The 27,093-nt window shown below is 44.2% G+C and overlaps 1 protein-coding gene across 2 annotated transcripts in view; it reads right to left on the reverse strand.

Moving 5' to 3' along the window:
* Fbxl17 (F-box and leucine rich repeat protein 17) overlaps window positions 1–21,490 on the reverse strand; it is a 456,752-nt gene extending 435,262 nt beyond the window's left edge. The window contains exons 1-3 of one of the 2 annotated variants that reach the window (XM_076549746.1): window positions 20,233–21,490; window positions 9,031–9,153; window positions 6,013–6,270 (exon numbers count right to left, since the gene is read on the reverse strand). In XM_076549746.1, coding sequence (XP_076405861.1) covers window positions 6,013–6,270; window positions 9,031–9,153; window positions 20,233–21,369 — 1,518 coding nt within the window. In that variant the 5' untranslated portion in view covers window positions 21,370–21,490. The remainder of the gene's footprint in view (window positions 1–6,012; window positions 6,271–9,030; window positions 9,154–20,232) is intronic. The other variant, XM_006996260.4, reaches the window with a different exon arrangement.
* Window positions 21,491–27,093: the final 5,603 nt, after the last annotated feature.

Genomic DNA, 27,093 nt, shown 5'->3' on the forward strand with positions numbered 1-27,093 from the left:
GCGTTTCTTTTCATGTTAATGGATTTTTCCATGTTGAATCATTCCTGGGATCAATCACACTTACTTATAACAGGATCTTTTTTATAAGTCCGCTAAATTCTGCTAAAATCTTGTTAAGGCCTGTTGCAAACGCATTAGAGAGCTCTTCAGTTGTTTTTGTGACCACTGACTGGTTAAATGGCTGGTTAGTTACATGTATGAATAAGCTCCCTTGAACTTTTTGGAACAATCAAAAAAGGTTAGTGTTAATTCTCCTTTAAATGTTAAAGCTGGCCGGGCGTTGGTGGCGCACGCCTTTAATCCCAGCACTCGGGAGGCAGAGCCAGGCGGATCTCTGTGAGTTCGAGGCCAGCCTGGGCTACCAAGTGAGCTCCAGGAAAGGCGCAAAGCTACGCAGAGAAACCCTGTCTCGAAAATCAAAAAAAGAAAAAAAAAAAAAATGTTAAAGCTGATTCTCCAACAATTCCATCTCATGACTTATTTTAAGTCTGCAGACTTTCTAATTCTTGAATCAGTGTGTAGTTTTATTCCTAGGCATTTTTCCATTTCTGGCTAATTTGACTCTTTTTTTCCATGTATTGTGTTTCATGTAATTCAGTAGCAATGTCCACTTTTACTTAGGATTTAGTAATCTGAGTCTCTTCCTTGCCCCCTCCCCCACCCTTACTCAAACAATTTCAAGTCTGTCAAGTTGATGGCTTATTGAAAAGAATTTGTTTGGGTTTTGCTTTTCTATAGTCTCCTGTTCTTGGTTTCATGACTGATTATTACTATTTTCTTCCCTCTGCTCCCTTGGGCTAAACTTGCTCTTCACTCACAAATGCCTTCGGATATACACAGAGGTTAGTGATTTGAGGTCTACCGCTGTTTGCTGTAAGCTCTGAAACTGTCAATCACCCTCTTGGTAGAGCACATGTTGACTCTCAGACATCCTTCTGTGCAGTAGTCTACTTTCCCTCATTCCACTTTCTAAATTCCTTTGTGATTTCTCCTATGAGCCACTGGGGATGAGTATAATGTTCAATTTCCAAATATTTGACCATTTTACAACTCTCCTGTTAGGTTTCCAGTTCATTCCATCATGGTCCCAGAAACTACTTTGTATAATTCAGTATTTTTAAGTTTGTTAAAAGACAGTCTATGTATGAGAAAATTCCATGTGTACATAAAGATATGTATTCTTCCATTTTCTTATTATTTATATACAATTTTGTTTTCCTTTAGTTCTTTGTGACTTTCTTCAGCTTTTTGTGTATACTTTAAAAAAACAAAACTGATTTTAAAAGTTAATCTCAGGAGTCCATTGCTTAGGTTTCCTCAAGGATGGAGTCTGTGCATTTTTTAAGATCTTTCAGTGTACCGTATTTTTTATTCTTGCATGTCTTGTGACTTTAGTCCAAAACTGGGTATTAGAAGGGCTAGAAAGATGGCTCAGTGGTTAAGATCAGTTGCTACTGTAGAGAACTTGGGTTCAGATATGAGCATCCACGGCAACAGCTCACAGGCACCAGTAAATCCAGTTCTGGGATCCGACGCCCTCTTCTGGTCTCCACAGTGATGCATGGTATACCCACTCAGGCACACATATACACACGTGAAATAACAATAAGCAAATATTAGGTAGAATAACACAATATGGTGACTTGGGAAGGTAGGCTCTCCTTCAGTCCCTGAGATCTACTGCTTTGGCAACCAGGATTTCAAAAGGTTTCCAGAAATAACACATTTAAAAGGAAAACTCTCTCTCTCTCTCTCTCTCTCTCTCTCTCTCTCTCTCTCTCTCTCTCTCTCTCTCTCTCACACACACACACACACACACACACACACACACACACACACACACACACACGAGTAACTTGCAAGCAAGATAGATCTGCACTATCCCCTCTGGACCAGGGACCTGCACCCCACATACTGAGAATGCATTGCTATCTTTATGACTGTGGCCAGCCAAGGAAGAGACTGAGACACAAATTGGTTTGGGGGGTTCTTGGTTTGTTTTTGTTTGTCTTTTTAAGCCACAATGCCATATTCCTTCTACTCTTAGTTGGCCTTTTTGTGTTTTTGTCTTGAGGTGTTGGTTTTGCTTCTGATGTAGCTCTGGCTGACGTGGAGCTCACTCTGTAGACTAGGCTAGCATGTGTTATTTCCTGACCATGTATGTCCCCATACTGCTGGACCTGGATCATCCACCATCGCTGGCAAGCTTTCAGACATTTCCACAGAGCTTTAGAGCTGCCTGCTCAAAGATTTTGCTCATGGATTGGGTTTGGGTTGTTTTTATTTTTGTTTTTGTTTTTTTGTTTTATTTTATTGTTTCTGTTTGTTTGTTTGTTTGGGCAGCGCTCGATACTAAAACCAGAGCCTTGCATAGCCTAAGCATACCGCTGAGCTGTGTCTCTATCCTAAATATTTATTTTTTGAAAACTAAAAAATTCATAGCACAACCAGATTGAAACCTACTGATTATTTAATTTGTAAGTACTACTTTAATATAGAGAAAATCTACACTGGCTTATTTTCAGAAATATCTGAGTTCTATGACTCAAACTAGGTTGTGACTGTCACATAAGATAGTAACAATGGATGTAATTTCTTAAACTTATTGAATGAGTTGACTATTAACAATCACTTCCTTAAAAACAAATTCTACTTTAATCCCAACACTCGGGAGGCAGAGCCAGGCGGATCTCTGCCTGGGCTACAGAGTGAGTTCCAGGAAAGGTGCAAAGCTACACAGAGAAACCGTCTCAAAAAACCAAAACACACACAAAAAAAAAACTATATGATAAAATATTAAGAAATCTAAAATAGCCTATTACTCTTAATTAAATTGCTCCCCTCCCCCCCCCAGATTCATGAGTACAGTCTTACCAGTATGACAGATAGAATATATTTGTAAAATTTTTTCACTGATAAGATTACATGGCATGATTTCTATGGAGATACAAATATCAACATTCTTTTGATAATATTTTATAAAGAAGATAATGTTTAGTCAAAATAGCCCAACTTGTGTTGGCAAGATAACTCAGCAGGTAAAGGCGCTTGCCGCCAGCCTGGTGGCCTGAGTTCGATCTCTGGGACCCAGGTGAGAGAAGGCTACAGTTGACTCCTGCAAGGTATCCTCTTTCCTCCAGCTGTGCACCATGACATGTGTGTGTGCGTGTGCGCGCTCACACACACACACACACACACACACACACACACACAAATTAATTTAAGCAGGGGGAAGGAAGCAAGATAGCCCAGTAGGTACAGGCACCAGCCACTAACCAGACTACCTGAGTTTGAACCCTGACTCCAACATGGTAGAAAGAAAGAACTACTCCAAGGTGTCTCTAGCCTCCACATGTATACTGTGTGGCACATGCACACATGCATACACACACACACACACACACACACACACACACACACACACACACGCATGCATACACACACATGCACACACACACACACACAAAATGGAGGAAGAAAACTTTTTTCTAAACAGCCGAACTTTTAAGTACATCACTATAGTCTGAGAAACATTATCAAGCAGAATTCAATACTTTAAATATCATAGTCTTGATCTATTAGAGCTTTAAATGAAAATGCTTTAAGTAATTGCTTGCAAAAAATAATAATAATAACTCAAAAAGCATATACATTCCATGTTTGATAAAACCAGTCAAAATTGTAGCACTTAGGAAGGAAAGGCAGTTCAAAGACATTATCAATAAAAAGCATGTATACATTTCTGAACCACTTGTCAGTTTATTGTCAGAAGTGGGGGGGTTGGAATCAACAGAATCAATTAACTGCTAAATTACTGAGTTCAAAGAAAAATAATAATCACAGAAAACTGTTAATCATGAATAGCTTCACAGCACAATTATCAAATATCAGTAGGTCATAAAATTAATTCACTAGGTGGGTCAAGGGCAACATTTATTTAACACAGTAATATAGAATAAAACAGGAAACAAATGTACACTGCATACCAAATCTTAATTGTTTATGCATACATAAAATCCATTCTCTTTCTACTATACCAGTAACACCACTATGTCAGTCAGAGCAATCGAATAAACAGCCCAACTTTTGCTACACCTTGCAAAAGCACAGTTAAGTTTGGGAAAACAGGGGCTGGAGAGATGGCTCAGCAGTTAAGAGCACTGGATGCTCTTCCAGAAGACCTGGGTTCAATTCCCAGCACCCACAGGGCAGCTCACAACTGTCGGTAACTGTATTTGCAGAGGATTCGACACCCTTATACAGATATACATGCAGGCAAAACACCAATGCACATAAAATTTAGGGGCTGGAGAGATGGTTCAGCAGTTAAAAGCACTGACTGTTCTTCCAGAGGTTCTGAGTTCTATTCCTAGCAACCATATGATGGCTCACAACCATCTGTAATGATATCTGGTACCCTCTTCTTCTGGCCTGCAGGGATACATGCAGACAGAACACTATATACAAAATAAATAAATAAATCTTATTTTTTTTAAACGAGAATACTATGTGATTACTGAAGAACAAATATGGAGGAAATATTCAGGCAGCTTTCCTATTTCAATCAGAATACTGCATTGTATGACGCTTCTTCATAATTTAAAAACCATAAAATCTAAGACAAATATTAAAATAAGTTAAAGAACTCATAAAATGACTCACATAATGGAGCAGAATTACATAATCAGTTTCAGAGTTGTAAAGTTTGTAATATTTGATTGTCACAACATATTCTGTTCCTTAAAAAACTTGCTAATTTCCTCTGCTTCACCACAACTGTGATTTTATTCTTTTTCACAAGAATTACTCAGAGTATCCCCAGCGGACTGCAAATGTGATGCTTATTGTGTTACATGAAACTTAAATATGGAAAGATAATCCAGATGTTAATACATTGACTTTAAAAAATGTTTTGCTGTGAAATATGAAACGCTGAAAAGAAATCCTGTAAGAAATAAATCATGCTACATCCAAAAAAATGTATATTTCTCCAGAAAAGATTAATATAATTGATTTTAAGAATGCTGTGAAATGCTTCACCTGTCCAGAGTAAAAACGAATCAGAAAATATTAAAATAAGGAAAGGTGTTGCTTCATAGCATGCCTGGGCAATAACATAGGCTCCCCTGTAAGCTGGCGACGTCCTTGATAAACAGTGAGTGCTCACACTCAGTAGACTCTATTCAAGACAGTCTTCCAAGGTTCTCCTCACATTCAACTTCCAAAGCATTCACATATATAATACTTCAACTTAAAGAGCTTCCTTCATGAATGAGTAAGCCAGTCTGTCAGGAAATGTTAACTACTATTCCAAAAGGAACAGTGTAAGAAGGAAGTGAAATACTGAGCTGACTTAATTCCAATTATTAAGTCAAATATATGTAGTTACCATTTTTGTCTTATTTTATACTCTTCAATTTGAACTTCCATTTATGGTAGACTGGTATTTTAAACCATGTTTAAAATATGCCATCTGATAACATAAAAGGGAAATTAAAAGTTAACTTTTAAAAACTTATTCAGACCCAAACTGAATACTGTAACTTAAAGCAAAATCTGGTATAGATCAACTTAAAAATAAATTAAAAAAAAAAAGAAAAATTAATATTTTTTTTAAATTTAGAAATTAAATTTTAACGCCGGGCGATGGTGGCGCACGCCTTTAATCCCAGCACTCGGGAGGCAGAGCCAGGCGGATCTCTGTGAGTTCCAGGAAAGGCGCAAAGCTACACAGAGAAACCCTGTCTCGAAAAAAAAACCAAGAAAAAAAAATTAAATTTTAAAAAGGAGCTGATAAAATGGCTGGTCGCAGACATCACTGGGTGTAAAAAACACAACAAAATTAACACATCTGACTGTCTCCTCCTGCCTAAGCAAACAGTCACCACCACACAGAAAAGATGGCTCCCTTCATCTCTAGTCACCATTTGTCATGCAACAACTTTTCAGACTGTTGCTGCCAGAGCTGTCTAACTGGCGTGTGAGCGCACTCGGCAAAGGCCGTGCATTTACCTGCTTGAGTCCTTCATCCGTGAGTTTGTCCTGGTTGCCTACATGGACTTTCTGCAGGAAAGGACAGTGAGAGGCCACCGCAATGATGGAAGTGTCAGAAAGCTGTTTACACCTGTAGGCTGTGTACCTAAGAAGTCCAGGACACTTAAACGCTAAAACACACACGCCAGTGTCAGACATGCTGCGACAGTCAGAAATGTTGATCTCAATTATATTCTGACTTCTGGATGCAATTTTTTCCAATAATTCATCAGTAACCTGTGAGAGAAAAAGATATAATAAAATTAAACTGGGCTGAAAGCAGAAAACTACTTTGTATAATTTATACCAATCAGTAATAATTATATTATAGCATGAAAAACACAATTAAAAGAAAAACTTTCTTTTAAACTTTATCAAGAATTGTGGTATAATAATATATCTAAATACATTTTCTTTGTTCCCAGTTTCTGGTACAATTTCCTAAAACCCTTGGGACTTTTTGAGTGTCGGGGTCACTTGCTCTTCCTGACAGAGTAAAGAGGTGACTGGGAGTGGAGCTCTTGGCAGCTTCCGGGCGAAGAGGGGTGACCATAGAGACTAACAGGTACACTAGAGACATAGCTCAGTGGAGAATGCTCACCTGGCATGAAAGAAGCCCTGGGTTCAAACTCCAGTGAGAAAAACAAACACTAAACAGGTGACCAGAGAGTAGACCTGTCATCCCTCTAACTCCGAGGAGGGGAAGAAAAAGGTTTGCCGGAGATTAGGTCATAAGAACTCATCAGCATAAAGTTAATAATCAACACGGGAAGTGCTAAAGACCAAATATCCCTATGGTGACTTGTGACCTTTCCGATTGTATCCTTAATTATAAATGAGAAAATGTAAGCAGACTCTTCTGAGCTCACTGGAGAGCTGCAGCTACTCACCAAGGCCGAGGTGATAGCTTATAGCTGTTTACTGTGGAATGGCGGACTCCTAGGGTCTGCAAGCGGCATGTGAGGGGAGGCGGAGTTACAGGACCTTAACCTAAGAGGTCTGCACTAGCTCCTGGGCACAGGAGCTCTATAGACACTGGCTGTGAGTGCGAAATGAGCTCCATGGATTTGGTTCCAGAAGTAGTATCAGACCACAAGGAGAATATGCATGTTACTTTTCATTAAAACCCTAAAAATCAACCATTTGGGGGGCTCACTTTAATTAAACCTTCAAGCTCACCAAAATCTACAATCAAATCTACACTGAGATTTAAAAGGTTTTACAACTAAGCTATTATTACATATAAATCAGTATGATACACATACTGGATTCTGGTTTCGCTTGGTGTGTTTTAGGGGGTTGTTTTGGTGTAAGAACTGACCATAGGTCCGTGCACACAGCAGGCAAGCACTCCACCACTGAGCTACATTCCCAGCCCCATGAACTGAATGTCTACACTTGATATCAGGTGGCAGCACAGGATATAAACTGCAAGTTTACCGCTACCAGGATACTACCTCAGGGCAATAAATTCACAGAGGAGAAAATGCATCACTGTGTAGCAAAACATCAAAGGCTACAGAGCTGTCGTCAAAAAAAACTTTACTCATAACACTCAAAACTAAATACAAGTAAACATAATTCATCTGGCAAAAAAACGCACGTGGCCATCTGAATTTAAAATAATAATAAAATGCCAACCATGCATGTTCCCAGCCCAATCACCACATTTAAAGAGAAATCAGAGTTAATGTTATTCAAGTTCTTTGGATTAAAAATAAGGGAAAGAGAAAATGCAGATAAAGCTTAAAATGCAAAAAGAGCAGACTACATGCTGAGTGCGCTGGGAGGGGGAGCTGTGTGTGTGTCTGCTGAAAGCATCCTGGAACCGCTCAGTGCGAGCTGGAGGGCAGAGCAGTCAGGAGGTGAGGGCTGCCTCCTCCTGGCCTGAACATTCCTGCTGCACAAATAGTCAGAACCCAAGCAAGTAACCAACTAGCTCTGTAGCCATCCTAGCCTCTTATCAATGAGGAGGCAAAACAGAAAGGCTTATTATGAAAGCTCTGGAACTTGCTTAAATCTGCTTAGAGAGTGTGGTTCATAAACAAACTACCAGTGGTGTGCCAGCACTTGCTTGGACCAACTCACAAAAGCTTACTACGCACATCCTCGTAATCTACACTTGACAGCAGGCAGGAGCAGCCTGAAATAAGGCATGGTAGGGTTATCCATACCCTAATAATCAGCAAATGTTACAGATCTGCTTCCTTTTTAAGAAAACCTGTCATCAGCTACTTCCCAGTGCACCAATGGTAAATATCATGCGGGATTTAGATAGAGCAGTTAGGATTCCAATAAGATCATATCTTTATTGGATGTTTTCATACATTTCTAATGCCAAATACCAACTACCATTTAAAGAATGAACCCAAGAACGCTAATAAACTGTCTGCAATCAGCACTATAAATTCCATCTGTTTTCTTAATCTAGGTCACCATGTAAGTATACTGAGCAACTGAACAATTGGAAAATTGGAAAACTGCCAGAAGTTGTTTATTTTTTTCAAAGAGTTATTTTAGCCCAATTTACTTCCATTTATTTATCCATAAAACAGGAAATAACAGTATCTCTTATTGAAGCTGAGGAGAGAGGGATGAATTCTCATATCTAAAGCTGTGGACCAGCACATGGCACAGGGGTAGATGCCTGTGTGCCAACACTCTCTACCACTACACTATTCGGATGTGACCTCCCTAAATGAAAAGGTTCATAGCTTTGAAATGATGATGATAACGGGAGATACAAAAGATTACAACAGAGAGAAGACTCCCAGCTACCAGTCTGCATTAGAAACTATCTTTTCCACCACAGAATGTAGCTTTCACTTGAACTTATATACACACCCAATGTGTGTGTGTGTGTGTAGCATTAAATTTTTTAGAACATTTTTTAAAAATGAAAGCATACCATTGTAGATTGCAGTCATTTAAAAAGAGAATAAAGATGTTTATTCTGAGTAGGGCAAATAAGGCTCTTAATAGAATTCAACTCAATACCTGCTGACGACTGCTAAGATCCAGCTGCTTCCAGAACTGGAAATCCAAGCAAAGGTCACGCCAGTACTTGCAGACCAATGATGCAGAAAGGCAACGTTCATCCAGGGACAAATTGGAAAATATCTGTGAATTACAAAAGGAACCATGCATGTGCTAAATGTTTTCCAAGGAATAGCAACAGGACACACTTATGGCTTAAGGCCAGTATGAATGAATACTGAATACAAGTGGACACCACCCAAGCCAGTCAGAGACTGTCCTGCAGAGCAAGAAGTGTAAGGACACAGGGACAAGAACAGGAACTGCCACTACCAGTCAGTAAGGAGAGGAAGGGAAGAAAACAGAATGATACTAAAGTCTGTATCTTTCCGTTTCCTTAGAGTAAAACATATTACAAGGATAAATCAACAACAAAGGGGGGAAATGCCTAAGCTTATGGAACAGAAAAAACTAGGGAGAGTCCTCTGAAGTTTTTGCCTGACCTTGGGAGCATAGGAACTTTTGGACACGACTTAAGAAAAAACAGAAGTAAACCATAATGGATGAACTGTACCTCGTGGTACCTCCTAGACACTCCCAACGCCTGTCTAATGCTGAGAGATACAGCTAATGCTGAACATCCCACAAAATACCTGCTTGAGACTTCAAAACTTCAAGGTCATGAAAAAACAAGGAAAGACTGAGAAACTATTATAGTCCAGAAAAGCTCAAGCAGAGACAACTACAAGTGTAAATTCTGAACTGGATTCTGGACAAAAAACAGAGAAGATTAGCAAAGAAACTGATCAAATCAAAATAAAGATTCATTTGCAATTACTAGCAATACACCAATGCTGGCACCACAGTCTTGGCAAATGTACTTCAGGAATCAATCAATGAAGTCAAGAGAGACAGACTGGGTGCAGAGTGGAAGGGAACCTCTGTGCTATCTTTGTACTTTTTCTATAAATCTAAAATCATTCCATATAATACACATTGTACATCTTAAATATTGTAATAAAAATACAACTACTCCAAATTGCAAACTTACTTTAAAAGACCTTAACATTATATCAGGCAAGGACTGCTGGAGCCAGGGTTAGGGTGCAGGCAGATCTTTGAAGATGTGGAGACCCGTCAACAAATAAGGGTATGGAGGTACACCAAGATACTGAACTGAACCAATTATGAGAAACACTTCTGAGACAATCGATAAAAACGGACACCCCAACAGATGTTAGACATATAAAGGAAATGAGTTTTACTTTTTATATTATGATTATATTGATATTTTCATTGTCTTTTTTATTCTGATACTTAGGAGAAATCTATCTAAAATATGCTTTTATATTCACTGAAACTTTTTTTTAAAGTTGAAAAGTTAAAACAAGCAAAGCATAATATTGTTGAAGGCTGAGTGAACACTATTAAAGGGTTTGTTTCACTATTCTCTACTTTGGCTCACATGTAGTAATTTTCACAGAAGTGAGTGTTGTTGAACAAACTTTTAACACACGTCCCTTATCTTTAGGCTTGAATCATTTATTGATATAGCCTTGGGCAAGCTACCTAACCTCTCTGTACCTCACTCTTAAAATGGGAACAATAGAACATTTATCTAGTAGGCTAATTGTGAGAATGAGAAAGCATGGGCAGTTGACAGAGTGTGGTCCGAAACAGGGTAAGAAGTTTATAAACCGTTTCTGCCATAGCTCTGTCTCTGCAGTAACTTCCCTCTGTGCAACCAAGAGTTGTGGTCTCCAAGCTGTGCCACTACATCTAAACCTTGAGTCTGGGGGAATCACCACTGCAGCTGTCACAAGCACGGCGTGTTCCACAAGGGTGTAATGGAAAGCACAAATGTATGCATAAGAAGCATCTGGTGACTGTGGCTCCATACTAACCAAGTGGAGTAAGCTGGCTCTTGCCTGCGCTACTTAAAAGTAAAAACCCACTGACAAACTGAATTCCTTCTAATCTGCTTTATCATATCCCATGTTTTCTGTATTGGTTTTCATTTCCCTCAAATCAAAATATTTCCAGTTTTCCTGTGATGTCTTCCTTGATGAAGTCAGAGGCACGAGATTGTTAGCAAAACCTGTTGATAGCATAGTAAGAGTAATGTCCTCAAGACTAAACGTTAGTAACAGGCAGAGTGCAGAGGGAAGCAGAACTATGAAGAACAACCAGAAACGGACGCATTTCCGGCTTGTCGTGTGGTCTCTGCCGGCACCTTCTATTCTCCTGCATGGAAACGAGTGTGGCTCCTGTGCAGACCTGCACGGAAACACAACACTGAAAAGGCCATCCTCTCTCCGGCCAGAGGACCCAGAAAATGTGCCTCTGCCAGAAAGGGTTCGCTTTTCTTTCTCTCTTCTCCTTTATCCCTACTGCTCGGGCCCACATGCTGCCTCTGTGGCTGAGCTACAACATGACAGCTATACAGAATCCTAAAACTCCAAAAGGAACATGTTTCTAACCAAAACACCAGAGGGGAGAACTCTGACCTAAAGAGTTTGAGTCCCGTGGAGCCACTGTTTAAAACAAAATTCATCATGAACACAATCTCAGCCACACAAAACTACACAGCAGCCCAGCTCTACGTCTCTGGATGAAACTCCATCTCCAATCCACAAAAGTAAGCTTCATTGGCACAGAGCCCTGCACACACATTTTCCAAGGCTGCATGCCAATACAATTTTATAAAACCTGGCAGCAGATTTGCCTTGCCCCAGGCAATGTTCATGAAACCCACGTTATAACACACATGCACTTAAAGCTATAAATTCCTTCTAATCTACTTTAGCTGTATCCCATAATGTTTTCTGCACTGGTTTTCATTTCCTTCAATTCCCAATATTTCCAATATTCCTGTGATGTCTTCCTTGATGAATGGTTATTCAGACACACGAGACTGTTAGCAAAAATATGTCAGAAAAGTTCAATCCAAAAGTCTATTCCCTCACAAAAACTGACAAAACTGTCAACATCAATTCTATTAAAATGTTATAAACTAGAAAGTGGTTCATTTTAACCAAGAAAAGGAGGCAGCCAAGTTTCAGCATGAAGGCATCTCTGTCAAATGACTACTAAACGACTACCTGAGCAGAGGCCTTCAGGGGCTACACACAACGCGAAGCAGTGATCTCAAGAACTAGTTTGGAAAAGTTCACACCAGGCCGGGTAGTGATGGCTCATGCCTTTAATCCCAGCACTCGAGAGGCAGAAGCAGGTGGATCTTTGTGAGTTCGGGGCCAGCCTGGTCTACAGAGCAACATCCAGGACAGGCCCCAAAGCTACACAGAGAAACCTTGTCTGGAAAAAACAAACAAAAACAAAAACAAAACAAAACAAAAATTGGCAGGCACAAGCAGCAACAACGTATCCTAAAAGGGGAAAACTCTAATTCTCAGAACTGCCATACTGCAATACTCCTACTGCCAACTTTAAATGTGACTAACACACAGTCAAATATAAGCTATGTGAAAAAAATTCATGTGTATAAATGAGACACAGACAGGAAGAGCCATCAACAAGAAAAGTCATGGGAAACTGCTCATGAAGAAGCTGAAGACACATCAACAATCAAGGTATATATACCCCAAGAGCTAGAAAAACCATGAACAAAGAGCTTGGGATGGGATGGGCCTCAGTGGTAAAACACAACACACGCCTAGTATATGTGAAGCCCAGCGTTCAAGACTCAGCACAGTAAAAAGAGAAAAAGAACCCAGAAATGTCTCATGAGCAAATATTAATAAAAAGTAGAAATCACAGAAACAGAAGGAAGTCTGGGACTGAATTACACCGTAACTGACAGGAACGTTCATCGTGAAGACAGGTGGGAGCAAAGAGCTCAGGTAAAGGAGCCCTGCACTGGCACTTCTCAAGGACTCACTAGCTCAAAATTCACTCGGGATGAAATTCACAATCGTTACAAACAAAACTGCCTTCAAAGAGGCCAGAAATAAAAATGTAACCATTTAGAGCCTACTATTGGCTTTGCAGGGTCTGTACATGTTACCTGTTGATAACAAAGCACTTTTGCATCTGAGTAACTAAATGACTTCAGAGATACTAGGCTGAAAAGTTAATTTTAAAAAACCATCTTAAATTCTTCTATAAATAGAATAACAGAAGACTTCCTAACTCATTCTACGAGGCCAGCATTATGATACCAAACACAAGTGAAAAACAATAATTTTTTTCTGGAAAAATGTAACTACTAAAATGTATAGACTAAGTGAATATAGGTGAAAAAAAATCTTTTCAAAAAGTAACGAACCATGGGGCTGGAGAGGTGGTTCAACAGTTAAGAGCAGGTGCTCTCCCAATGGAAGCAGGTTTAATTCCTAACACCTCCATGGCAGTTCACAACCATCTATATGTAACTCCAGTCCCAGGGACTGTGAGCGCTCCTGACATGCATGTGATACAGACATGCATGTGATACAAGCATGCATGCAGACAAAAACCCATACACAGAAAATAAATAAATAAAAACTGATTTTAAAAATTTAAATCCAGCAACATAGTAAAAAGATCATACAGACCATGGGCAAGTGAGATTTATTCTAAGAAAGTAAGGATGGGCCAACATGTGAAAAAAAAGATCCATATAACAAGCCAGACCAGCAAGATCAAAGTTTAAAAGAAAATAATTGTCCCAACTGATGCAAAAAAAGACTTAGCGACATAACACCATTTCTTGATTAAGAGAGTCTACACTCTAGAAATAAGAGTGCTTTTTCAACTTGAAAAATGAGCTGTACATCACCGCACCCCACCCATAAAGCGATGTAACACCTGAGCTGAAGATTGTTCCCAGAGACCAGGAACAAGACAAGGATGGACATTACCACTTCTATGAAACAGTCCACGGGAGCTTCCAGCCGGGCCAAACGAAGCAAGGAAAAGAACTAAAACTATCTGTTCTGCAAGGGAATAAAACATTCAGGGGCTGGAGAGAGGGACCAGCCCTTGCTGCTCCTCCAGAGGACCAGGGTTCAGTTTCCAGCTCTGGTGGACCCAAGACCCTTTTCTGACCTCCACAGGCACCTGCACACACACGGCACACACGGAGAGACACACAAATAAAACAGAAGTTAAAAAAGAAAGTTATTGAATCCAGATGCCATGATGTTAAATACAATAAATCAAAGAAAAATTAAAAGTAAAGTTTGGGCTAACAACCACGTATTTTTAGTATTAGTATTCTAAAGATAAATTAAACAATTTCTATTTACAAAAGCATCAAAAAGAGTAAGATTCATAATTTCTCTTTCATTGCGGAGATTTTCTACCGTTAAGTCAATGTGCCAATACTCTCCTGTAATCATCTGAACATTTCCTTTCGTTCTTTTATTTATTTGCATTGTTCTATTGTATCCATTGCTGACAAGGGTCCTTTTGAGGTCTTTGCAGGGTCTATTTGGAGCCACTGAGAGTCAGTTTCTCCTACCTGCTTTCTTTCCCTCAGTCTGACTCACATTCTTTACACTCTCTACAGATCTCAAAACTGTTCAAAACTAAGTATTGCCGGTAATACGGTAAAAGTAATAGAACCAGACTTTTTGGGCCTTTTTGTTTCCAACTGGCCTGCTCCTTAGGGAATCTCTGTTCTCCACAGTGCAGGAGTCTGGGCCACTGCCGTCCTGGTGTCCTTTAGCTTGGCTTCTGGGAAATCCCCGTGTCTGTTTCAGTGTCTTGGAAAGTTTGTTCACAGCTCTCTAACCTGCACCTCCACCTGTGTATGTGCTAGAAATGGATGTTCAAGGCTCAGCCAAGGCTCTTTTGTTTCGTATTTGAGACAGGATCCTGATCTTGTCGGTCTCCAATCTGTAATCCTTTGGCCTCTGCCCGCTAAGTGCTAGAATTCCTGGAATAATTAGCTTAGCCAGTTCCTCAGTCTACCTTGACCATTCCTTCCTGCCAGCCCCTCGTACAGACACAGTCTTAAAAGAAGTCAGGACGTGTGGAAAGCTTATGCCTGCATGGTCCTCTCACTCCACGCTCTACCTGTTCCATTTCTGGCCCTTTCCCACTCCTGCCAGTGGCACTCCATTTTCAAGCCAGCATGGTGTGAGTTTCCCTTGGTTTGCATTTTGTTTTTTCCTACCAAATCCTCTGCCTTTAATTGGCAAATGGTTTCTACTTACTGTTCCAAACTAATTCAGACCTCTGGGTAGCTCACAGCAGGAACACTATCCTAGTCTTACTGACTCTTACCAGAGTTTCCTAAAAACAAATTCCTCCCAGTATTTGTCTTGTATTTCATTTGAAAGCCAAATAGTTGGGACAATTTGGTTCTTCTTTGGAAAGGATGTACTAAACTTGTCCTGTCCCTCTAGTAACTCCAAGTTATATGGATATTTTAAGCTCATCCCCCCTAACTTTACAGATGAGAAAATAAAGATTCAAGGAGACTGAGTCATTTGTGTAACTTTTTAAAGGGTTGGATGTTTTGTTTTTACATTTCATTTATTTGTGTGGGGGGTGGATACCCACAAGAATGTATGCATGCTCACACACACAAGGTATGTGTGTGCACATACTTAAGATGTATGTGTGCACAAGTGTGTGTGGGGGGGGACATGGGAGGAGGTCAGAGGACAGCTTGCAGGAGTCCTTTTAGGACTCTACCTTTCCTTCTACCACGTGGGTCCCAAAACCTGAACTCAGGTCATCACCAGCCTTCACGGCTGAGCCTCTCTCTCAGCGGCCCTGACTCTACAGTTTTAAAGGACTGACCTGCTGTTCGCATGCTCACGGTCAGGTACTTCTCCACTTTTCTCTCTTGTAAAAGTAAATGGCACTTTTGATCCCCACAGTGCTGACTAATCCATGTGGATCTAGGTTAGTTTTTTGCTTATCAATGTGAAGAGGAATGTAACAGGTGGGTGATTAAAAGGGAGGCTGCCTGGGAAGGTTGGGCAGTTTCTTTAGAGTCCATTATGCTAATGCGAGGTGCTTCTTAATCACCCTTTCTCTCCCATCTTTACACAACCTGAAACTCAAGGCTCAACAAAGACTCAAGGTGACCCCTCTGGCTGCTTTCACTACAAAACACAAAGCACAGAATTCCTAAGCAAGCTGCACCTTTTGGTGGGCTAACGATTTCAGACCACTTAGCACACTTCAGAAAGGAAACACGGTAAACGTGGCCACCAAAGCAAACGTCTCCCATGAAACGTCCTCCACCACTGAAGCAGCTGTCTGTAGTAACCCCCAAACTGAAGGCTTCCTGTCTGGTGCCATGAGAGGGAAAGGCCGTAGAGAAGGGCTTCTAATGGCGAATGTCTCAAGTTCTCCTACTTCCACCGTGGAAAGAAACAAGCTTGCTAACCACGGAGAGAAAGGCAACCACCGAAAGCTAACGCAAGCTCTGTCTCTCTTATTGAATGTGTATTTCCAGGCAGCCATGCATGCAAACAAAAAACATGGCAGGAAAACTGTTGAACAGTGGTTACGTCATACAAATTAAACTGTGACTTCAGTATGTAGAATGGCTTAAAGCTGTAAAGGCAACAAGTAGCAAAATCCAAGGCTGGTTTGACTCAAAGCAATCCAGTAACCAAAGCCCTAACATAACAAGCTTAAGTCCTTAACAAAAATGCTATTCCCAGAGCTGACCTTCGAAGAGCCAGCCTCTGCTCCTCACACTTCTTATAAAGACCACACTGTAAGAATTCAATGGCCTACAAGGTGTCTGCAGTAAGCAAACAACTCCCCCAATTCAGGAATGCCTTTCATAAACTCCCTAGGAGAGCTGAGGGAGTATTCAAGTCTTCCTAACAGTATATCCAAAGGATGTGTAGAGCTGGAAACGCACTGGGCTCCAGCCCTGGGTAGGCCATTCACTCAAATGTCTTTGAATGAGACATTTCTTCTCTATTTGGTATTTACTAAGGGGTGGGAGCAACTAGAGGGTCTCAGCCACCACTTCCTGTTCTTGAGTTACGTAATGACAATTTCCAGGAATGCTTACTATTTCAAGAAAGAAGTTCCATTTTTAGAGGACCAATTGTTACCAGAGGCTTCTAAACTGCCAAGCACATACTCTTCAACCCAGAATTCCACTTCCTTAATCCCCGGCCTTGAAATTATTACCATGGGTGTATCAACAACCTCTGCACACATAGTTCCAGTAGCAAAAATAAAACTGGAACTAGCTCTTAACAGAAGGCAATAGATTACTATGGGATAGTAAGCAGTGGTTTAGAATGAAGGAAACTATATGGTACAGAAAAAAAAGACTTCCAAATCACATTAGCCACAACAATTACAGCACATGGACAATTTGATGCCAGGGCATGGGGGAGGGGGAGATGGAGGAGTTTAAGTGTACACAGCTCTTTCTGCAATGAAGGAAATGTCCTATACAGCACAGTCCAGTAGAGGAGGCACTGAGGACATGTGACTATGGACTTCTGAAATCTGACCCGTACCACTGAAAACCACCTGAACGTGAAGTTGTACATGTACACACATGAGCTAGTGGCTAACACACGAGATGGTGTGGCTCTGGAGAAGGAAGCTCAGCTGTCAACAGTGGTTACTCCAGCTCTGGGGGGCACGATGAAATGGCCGGGTTCGGCTGAAGCAAAGCCAACTCTGTCTTGGTTGGCAGTGCTGGAGCACTTCCAGGAAAGGCGCATGTAGCACTAAAATAAAGAGAGTCACAAGCAGCCTAGTTTGTGACTTTGCTGTACTTGGAAGAAACTGGGCAAGCACAGTGGCTTTTCCCCCAAAACTTCCTTTAAATCCTATTTCCTCCCTAAACTCTTCCCCTAACCTCCATTTTTTTTAACAATTTGCAAAGGAGGAGGAAGAGGAGGAGGAGGAGGAGGAGGTGGTGGAGGAGAAGCAGCAGCAGCAGCAGCAATACAAGCGCTAACCCACTCTCAGGGAGATAGAATCTGTGCCTCTGCAGACATAACCTGCCTAACACAGGGAGGAGGAAAGTTGCCATGGCTTCCAAGGTTTCCTCCCCAAAGCAAACACCTCAGGTCCTTACAAGAGTCAGAACACCTCCATCTTCCTACAGCTCTAACGTGATTCAACTTCATGTCAGCCATAACCTTCCCTCAGCAGCACAGCATACTCATGCATAGTGAATCCCAACCCAGACTCTGATCACTCATTCACTCACTCACTCACTCATTCATTCAGAACTACGACAGTGTATGTAACGGTGACCTAGACCAATGAACAAGACATGTGTATTCACAAAGCCACTGTTTTACAAGTTCTATGTGGGTTGGCAGACATTGAAAATCCCTCCAATTCATCCTGGCCCAACTAACTTCATGGAATACCACTAGGACTTGATACTCAGACTGAGACTCAAGCTTCTAGCACAAAGAATAGGGATCTATGTACCATGTCCAAATACTCCAACACAACAAGCAAGTCCTAAATGTCTCCCAGACCAAGTTTTCAACAATTCTTTGGGGAAAAAAAATTAGAACATAGTAGATAATTTCCCCTTTAGAGTTTCCCTTTATTGTGAGATAACGCCCCTTCTTATTATTTAAAATTTAACATGTTCTACACTAGCATGGTGGTGTGCACCTGTAATCCCAGCACTCAAACTGCAGAAGCAGAGGAACAAGAATGTGGAGGACAGCCTGAGCTGCACAGTGAGACTGTCACAATAAACCAGAAAAGATAATAAACAACGCCCTTTTCTTCACGATATAAGGACTTAGGCAAAATGAGAAAAGTCTTAGTTTATCTCAGTTTGCTTCTACAAGTCTGACTTGTAAAATAAGACAGCCATGAAACTTCTACCAAATGTTTGCTGACGCTTTATTTATCCATGTCATCCAGCGATTGAAAGGACTTGAGAAAGTTTCCTCTGCCCTCAAATGCACCCCCTGCACACACACACACACACACACACACACACACACACACACACCGTAGTTACTCCTCCAAAGAATACACCTGCATAATTAAATCATCACAGTTTGACACAAGGAAATGGTAAACTTGCCCACTCTTTTGCTGTATTGTTCACCAGAGCATCGATGTCACAGTGAAACAGATCCAAACACAGAAGTATAAATATGCAAAAAGTCTCATCAAATAAGGTACAGGAATAATTGTAATTGTAATTCGTGACAGTTACCTCAGTAACAATAAAAGTAGCCAAATTCTCCTGAAGGTTATTTCTGGCTAGTCTTATTTAAATAGCATCCACACTGAAAGAGGTGTGCTAACAAAGACAGAAAACAAGGGGGGAAAGAAGTTAATAACGGAATGCAAACTCGATCACCAAGTTTGTCCTGACCCAACTGGAACTCTGACTTGGTAATTTAAAGTGACAGGAAGTTCCCACCGAGCACTTCAACACTGCACTCACCCAACCCCCAAGAAAAAAGGACTTCTGACGTATGGTAATAATCCATGTTTGTATATAAAGGTAAAGACGTAGGAAGGAAAACCAGCGTCAACAACAGGGTGGTTGGGCTTGCTTTGGTTCAAGTCAAGCTAGCCAAAACTCCTTAGTTCACAACCCAAGTGTACCCTTTAGTTTATGGGTGTGACCTTGAACGAACCATTCAACCACTTCAAGCCCAACTAGACTGTTAGCTTCACCAGAGAATCAAAACTCCTCCCCTTCCAGGCTAACCAATCTATGTCATCTGCCCCAAAACACTGAAAATGTCAGTTTCTTTCTGCATATCGTGTATATGAACAGGACATATCTCACAGCATCAACTGGAGAAATCCATGAGATCTGTAATACAGAAAGCTCAGATACAGTGACTGATCACGGTAAGTGCTTGCTAACAGAAAGGAAGTGACTGCCACTTCCGAGCAGCTATCAAACTTGAAAACTTTCAAACACCAGGATGCAAAGTCTAGCCCCACTCTGTACACACTGCTCGGGAACGCACGTAGATCCCACAGAAATCTAGTAGCTTCTACTTCGGGGGCTGCTAATGCAAGACATGACCCCCGAGTTGTAGGTTAACAGGCATAAGCTACCAAGGCATTTGGCAAACGCCCAACTTTTTCTACTTCAAAACCAGGCTGAAAGCTCAGGCCCCACTGGCTTCCTAGTCTCCCCTTCCGGCGTCCCCCGGCTGTCAAGGAACCCCCCTCCTCCGCACACAGGGGGGGAGGAGAGAGAGAGGGAGAGGGAGCCTCGGAGGCGGGAGTGGGGGGCCGGGTTCGGGGACAGCGAGCATCCCTGCGCCTCTCGCCCAGACCCACCTTAAGCAGGATGGACGGCGGCAGTTGGTTGATGTCTGGGATTTCGGGGGGCGGCTCCCTGTGACAGTCGCAGGGGTTTTCGGGGGGCTCCTGACAGTCCGCGTCGCCACTTTCAGGCTGATGCTGATGCAGCTGCTGCTGCTGCTGCTGCTGCTGCTGCTGGGTGGACGAGGAGGGGGCGGCGCCCCCAGCTCGGACAGCATCCCCGGCGGCCTCGATCGGGGCACACTCGGAGGCGGGAGAGGCGGGCGCGGGGCAGAGCGGCAGCGGCGGCGGCGGCGGCGGCTGCTCCGGGGCCTGGCAGCAGCCGGCATCGGGCGGCCGCGGCGGCGAGGCACCTCCCCCCGCCGGCCCTCCTCCTCCTCCTCCTCCAGCCCCGCCGCCGCCGCCCCCGCCGCAGCCCCCGCCGCCGCCGCCGTCGCCGCCGCAGCGGGGCTGCTTGCAGGGGGTGCAGGCGGGGACCCCGGCCCCCTTCCGCTTGCAAACCATCTCGAGGACCGTAGGGGACTCGGCCTGCGGCGGCGGCGGCGGCGGAGGAGGAGGAGGCGGCGGCGGGGGCGGCGGCGGCCCCCGGAAGAGCTGCACGGCGGCCGGCGGTCCCAGGAAGCGCACGGGCCCCACGCTGGCCAGGAAGAGGCTCGGGCCCTGCTGCTCCCAGGCGGCGGCCGCGGCCAGCCCCAGCTCCTTGCAGCAGGACGCGGGCGACGAGGCCGAAGCGGCGGCGGCGGCAGCAGCGGCGGCCGAGGACAGCAGGAAGCGGCGGGCGGCGGCGGCGCAGTCTTCGGCGGCCAGGGCCGCGTAGCGCCGCGCCAGGTGCTGCGAGGAGACGGCGGCGGCGGCGGCGGTGGCGTAGGCCCCGTCCCGCGGCGGCGGCGGCGGCGGCGGCGAGAGCGGCGGCTCCTCCTCTAGGCCGGCGGGGGCGGGCGCGCCGGGGCTGTGCACGATGAAGCAGAGCATGCAGGGCCCGCGGAAAAAGCAGTCCCGGCTCCGGGGCGCCGCCGCGGGGTGCGGGGACGCCTTGGCCGGAGTCCGGCGGGGCAGTCGGAGGAGGGGGCGCCGGCGGCGGCACCAGCTGCAGCAGCGCGGCCTCTTCTGGCTCGGGCGGTTACGCGGCTCCTTCGAGAGAAGGTGGCCCATATAGAAAGGCCCCCGAGGAGGGCGAGCGGGGACGGGGCGGGCGGGGAGGCCCCGAGGGGCGGGCTCCGGCGGTGGTGGCGGCGGCGACGGCGGCGGGGCAGGCCGCTTGGCTGGCCGGGCCTCTGCCCGCCGCGGGGTCGCCCGCGCTGCGCACCCGGCACACGCGACGGCGGGCGGGCGGGCGAGCGAGCGGGCGAGGGGGGGGGGGGGTAGTGGAGGGGGGGCGGACGGGGAGGGGTGGGCGAGCGAGCGAGCGTCAGCTGCGGGCCGCCCGGGTGCCCGACGCGGGCTACATGCTTGGGTCTCCCGGGAAGCCGGGAGAACGATGGGCGCGAGCTGGTGGGGGGGACGCGAAGAGAGGGAGGCGAGTCGGCCGGCTGGACCAGCCGGTTCGTTCAGTCAGTCAGCGCCGCGGCGGGCGGGCGGGCGGGCGGGGGCGACGCCGGGCCCCGGCTCGGACCATTTTAACTGCGGCTCGGCCGGCTGGCGGCGGCGGCGGCGGCGGCGGCGGTGCGCGCGCCCGCGACACGGCTCGCCCCCGCCGCCGCCGCAGGAGCGCGCCGCCCGCTCCGGGAGGGGGCGGAGCCGGCCGCGGGGGCGCGCCCGGGGGCGGGGGCGCGCGGGGGTTCACCCTGGGCGAGCGCAGGCAGCGGAGATGGGGGCGGGGGGAGTCGGGGCCGCGCGCGCGCGCGCGCGCTGACGGAACCGCGCGTCCCTCCCGCCGCGCCGGGGGCGCTCGGAGGCCTCGGGGTGCACGCCCCTCTCCAGGGCCGGGCGGGCTGGCGGGCGGGCGGGAGGGAGACGCTTCCGACCCAGCTGTGTGACATCCGTTTCCACTGCCGCACTGACGTCTGGAGGTGTAAGTTCAAGAGCTGCCATTGGCCAGGCGCGGCTTGAGCTCTTCCCCCTTCACTTCCCACCCCGCCTTCAGCCCCGGGGACTCGGCAACTGAGGCCAGTTGGGAACCCAAGAGCCAGTTCTCCCGGAAAGGCGGTGGAGAGCCCGGAGGGAGTGACAGATGCGCCGCCCGTGGGTGATGGGTGACGGTCCAGTGAGGACCCGTTAGTTGTGCGACACCACCGATGGTACTCATTTTGTCTGGGTACCTGTTGCACACTGCTGCTGCTGCCTTTGCACACAATTGCAAGGTGAGAGCACGTGTTGGATTACCCATGCACTCTGCAAGGTAGTTTCTCGAACACAGGGAGTCATCCAACATTCCAGGCTTCAGGATCAGTGTTACTGTTGACACCTTGGAAATCCCAGTCCACTGTCCACTATATTGAGGCCTGTGGGGTGCCCACATGTCAGGGTTGGCTGTCTTGGTCTCTTCTGCTGCTATAACCATACTATAGACTGGTTAAATTACAAACAGTAGTTTATCTGCCTCTTGGTTCTGGGGGTGCTTTAGAAAGGGGAATAACATCGCGCAGTGTCAGCTCAGTGGCTGGGCAGGAGACAATCCGTCGTTGTTTTTATGAGGAACCCATTCTTGTGGTGGCAATCCAGTCCTGAGGACAGGACTCCAATGTCCTCATCAACTCTTAAAGGACCCGACTCTTAGTAATGTTGCAGCCATACTGTTTGCAGTGGCAGATTCCAGTGTGAGTTTTGGAGGGGACTTTCAAACCATAGTAACGGTTCTAAGGCGGGAGAATGGAAATGAAGAGGAAAAGGAAGAATCCTTCGTTGTGACTGGAGGAAGGAGGAAAGGAAACCAAGTTTGGAAAGAAATAGGGTACATCCTGTTTCTGGCAGTTTCTACTTTCCATTATATGAAGGCCCACTGCCTGCGGAAGAAGAGTGGTGGGCGTCTTTAAAAGCTACCAAGAAGGTTGGGGATGTGGCTCCACCCAGACATACCATCAGGTTTTTGCTAACAATTGTCACTTTTTTCAGAAAACAACCTTTTAAATCTTCATGTTCAGAAATCCCACTTCCAGGGCTTGATAATAATGTAATGGAATTTCAAGAAACAAAGATTTGTCACATACCTGCTGCAGTTGAATGTGCTGCCTGAACTCCTTTTTCCTCTAGTTAATACCCATGTGGCCATAGTGGGTATCAGGAGGGAGTCTTCCAGGGCTCCAGACCTTCACTAGTGACAGGCAGAGTTAAGGCCTTATAGATCCTTTGCTGTCTCCACTTGGCTATTCTTTGAGCAAAAAAAAAAGGCTGTTTGTTCTACAACTGTTGGAAAGTATGGCCCCGTCAGTTTCATGTGAGTCAAAAACAGACCTACCCTTTGACACATCAATCCCACATCTTGTATTCGCCAAGAGAAATAAAACCCTCTATCTACAAAGAGACTTGTACAAAAATGCTCATTGCAGTTGTACTTAGGATAGCAAAATCCTCAAGAAGCCCAGATGCCCATCAGTGGGAGAATGAGTAAGTTGGAACATTCATCCAGTGCAACACTACTCATGAATTAAAAATAAAATAGAATATGAATGAATCTCATAAAAGTGTGTTGAATCAGACCATGGAGTTAGAGCCCAAGAGTGTCTTCCTGATTTTAGCTAGCCTTTTATAGAGAGCTTGGCACCGTGCAGGCCCATCAGAGCTACATATGTACTCTTAACTTCAGATTCCTATTTTTAAAAATGAATTGAGCAGATGAATCTGAGACTTTAGAAGTTTCTGAAATTTACAGTAGCTACTTTATTACAATTCCTGAGACAGTCAGCAATGAACATACTGTCTTTGGTCTCCTGGTTGTACCCTGCCTTCATGAGAAGTGACATCTATTTTGGACAGTTAAGAAATCTCTGCTCTCACCCCCTCCCTTCACCCACTTAGATCTTGAAAGGAAAAAAAAAGAAATTCCTCAGTTTAGCATTACCACTTACCTCTTTACTATATACTACAGCTCTCAGTCTAGGGGTTCACACCTGTAATCCCAGCACTGAGGAGGGTGAGGCAGGAAAATTGTCACAGTTCAAGGCTTGCCTGGGCTACAGACATTTACAGGGGGAAGGGTAAATTGCTGTTACCTTCATTGTGGTTTGAATGATAAATGCCTCCCTGTAGTCTCATCCATTTAAATACTTGGACCCCAGCTGGTGCTGATGGGGTAGGTTTAGGGGGTGGAAGCTTGATGGAAAGGTAGGGGGCAGGCTTTGAGGTTTCAGAACTTCACAACACTCCCAGTTCACACTCTGCTTCCAGCCTGTCCTTCAGAATGCAAGCTCTTCACTTCCTGCTTCAGGGCCATGTCCGCACTTTGCCATCAAGGACTCTAATCCTGAGACTGTAAGCCCAAACACTTTCTATGAGATGCACTGGTCAAGGAGTTTTTATCAAAGCAATGGAGAAGTAACTAACATAGTCACCGAAACTGTAGGAACTCAGTACCCTAAAGAGTAACACAGGAAATAAAACCATGAGCAAGAGTTAATACATTGCAATTAGAGACCGTTTTTGGCAGTTAAATATTAAAGAAAAACTAATAAACCCCATAATCCTGTATAGACAGAGACTAGACTGGTCCTTTCAGCTAACCCTTGGTAGTCCTGCCAGCATCTGGCCTGGTATTGTCAACTAAGCCACATAGTCTCTTGAGCATAAACAATCACCAAACATCAATATCACATAGACCACTGTGGCCATAGTAGAGAAAGTGAGAAAAAAAACTCCACAATCATGTCTGAATACATCAAACACAAGAACATCCTCCATACTTACAGTGGGCAGGAGGGATGGCTAGAGACACCTTTGTATTCTGTGTTGTAAGGGCACATTTGTACCTGATACTGTAGAAAAGAGTTTGCACATACATGATTTTAATAGCTTTTCAGTCACTGCGAATGGCTTGTTCTGAGTTAATCCCTGCCCCGCAGCCAAGAGACCTGTCGAGGAGTACAAGGGTGATATCCAAGACACTTAAGATTGAGCATTTCAAGAAGTGCCTGGAGCCAGATGTCCATAAAATGAGAGAGGAACATGAAGGGTTGATAACGAGAGACACAGACATCACAAAGTTCATAAATCTGGGTGACAAGGGAAAAAGCAAGATTCCTAAATGAAGGTTATGTACCCATCCTTCAGCAGCTCCCTGTGTAGCCGGCTGGCTGGGAGGAGATACAGCAGTATTTCTTTAAGGTAGTGGTCTGCTGCCCTGTCAGAGCACTGGATCTCAACAGAGCCAGCTTAAATGTTTAATTCCTAACTGCTCATTGGCCTTTATGGTGACAGGCATAACAAACTCTAGTATTTGGGTTTCCTAAACCACGAAGCCGAACATGTAGCCATTGTGAGTGGCTCCTGTTTTCTGACCACTTAGAATGACAGCTTCGCTCTGTTCTTCTTGTCCTCTGGATAATACATGTCAAAATATCTATTCCTAGAAGCTCTTCTGCTCTCCGACATCCTCTCCCGCCCTCAGAATAACCTCCAAAGCCAGATTCCGTAGTCTTTCCAATGCTCTCTTAGTAAGAGTTGCTGCAGTATCTCATGTTCTGGTTGCCTGTTTGCAACAAGACATTGATCTCAACTGTGTTTGACTAGGTATGTCTTTAGCTGGGGTAATAGCACTTATGTCACCGTATATCTAAAATCACTCCCTCTACTGTACTTATTACCCTGCCTTTTTATTTATTTATTTATTTTTGACTCATTGTCACATGTTTGGAAGTTTGGCAGTTGGTTTTCTAAGTTTGGTGTTTGTTTGTTCTTGGCCAATTCTGTCCCACTAGAATGTAAAGTACATGCAGGAGGAAAAAAATGAGTTGTTTTTTTTGTTTTGTTTTGTTTTGTTTTCAATTCTCAGAAGATAATTTGGCTATTATGTAGAAGTAGAGAATGAGAACAGGTAATTAGTAGGAAGACCAGCAAAGATTATTCAAGGGATCAGAAGAAAAGCTTTGAAGGAAGGAAGGCATCCTTGGGACAATGAAGTAAGATGGGGTTGAGCAACATTTCTGATGTGGATTTTCAGGTATTTCTGAATTATTTATTAATTGAGTGGAAGGAAGAGAATGATGGATAAGAAGGAAATGAACACCAAAATTACAACTTCCATGTTCCTGACTTTCTTTCAGTGAAGCTCAGTGTACTGAAAATTTTTGAGAATGTGAGCAGTATCCCCAACTTAGGGATACAACAGTAGGATGTGCACTGAAGTAAACTTCAAAGGAAACCACTTTGAAATAAAAGCCTTAAATTGGGCATGGTGACCTTCACCTGTAATAGCAAGACTCTGTGTTAAAAGACAAACAATAACAAATAGTCTTTTTCTCTCTTGTCTAAAATATACTGACTTTTAAGTTCACATTTGCCTGTAAAACTTACCCATGCCTAAAAAGGCTTTTTAGTGCATGCAGTTGGGTAATGATTGTGATGCACTGCTCAAACATCATATCAATGATACAAGAGCATATTTCATGTGTCATTAATACTACCGATTGTGGTTGAGGGGATGGAGGGCTTGGAAGGCCCTTGTAGAAGGCAAAAGAAAATAGCTTTGGCATCTGGAACTCATGGAACACACAAGGTATCCAGAAATGTTAGAACAAATAGATTTTAAAAGAATTCACTTTAGGAAGACAACCTTTTTGTTGGTTGTTTTTGTTCTTTGGGGGGGGGGGTGCTGCCACCCAGTTCCCAAATAAATCAGACATGGTGACTTATTCTTAATTATAAATGCCCGGCGTTACCTTGGCTTGTTTCTAGCCAGCTTTTCTTAACTTTAAATTATCCCATCTACCTTTTGTCTCTGGGCTT

This window comes from Peromyscus maniculatus, chromosome 13 (assembly GCF_049852395.1).
Source record: "Peromyscus maniculatus bairdii isolate BWxNUB_F1_BW_parent chromosome 13, HU_Pman_BW_mat_3.1, whole genome shotgun sequence".
NCBI lineage: Eukaryota > Metazoa > Chordata > Mammalia > Rodentia > Cricetidae > Peromyscus > Peromyscus maniculatus.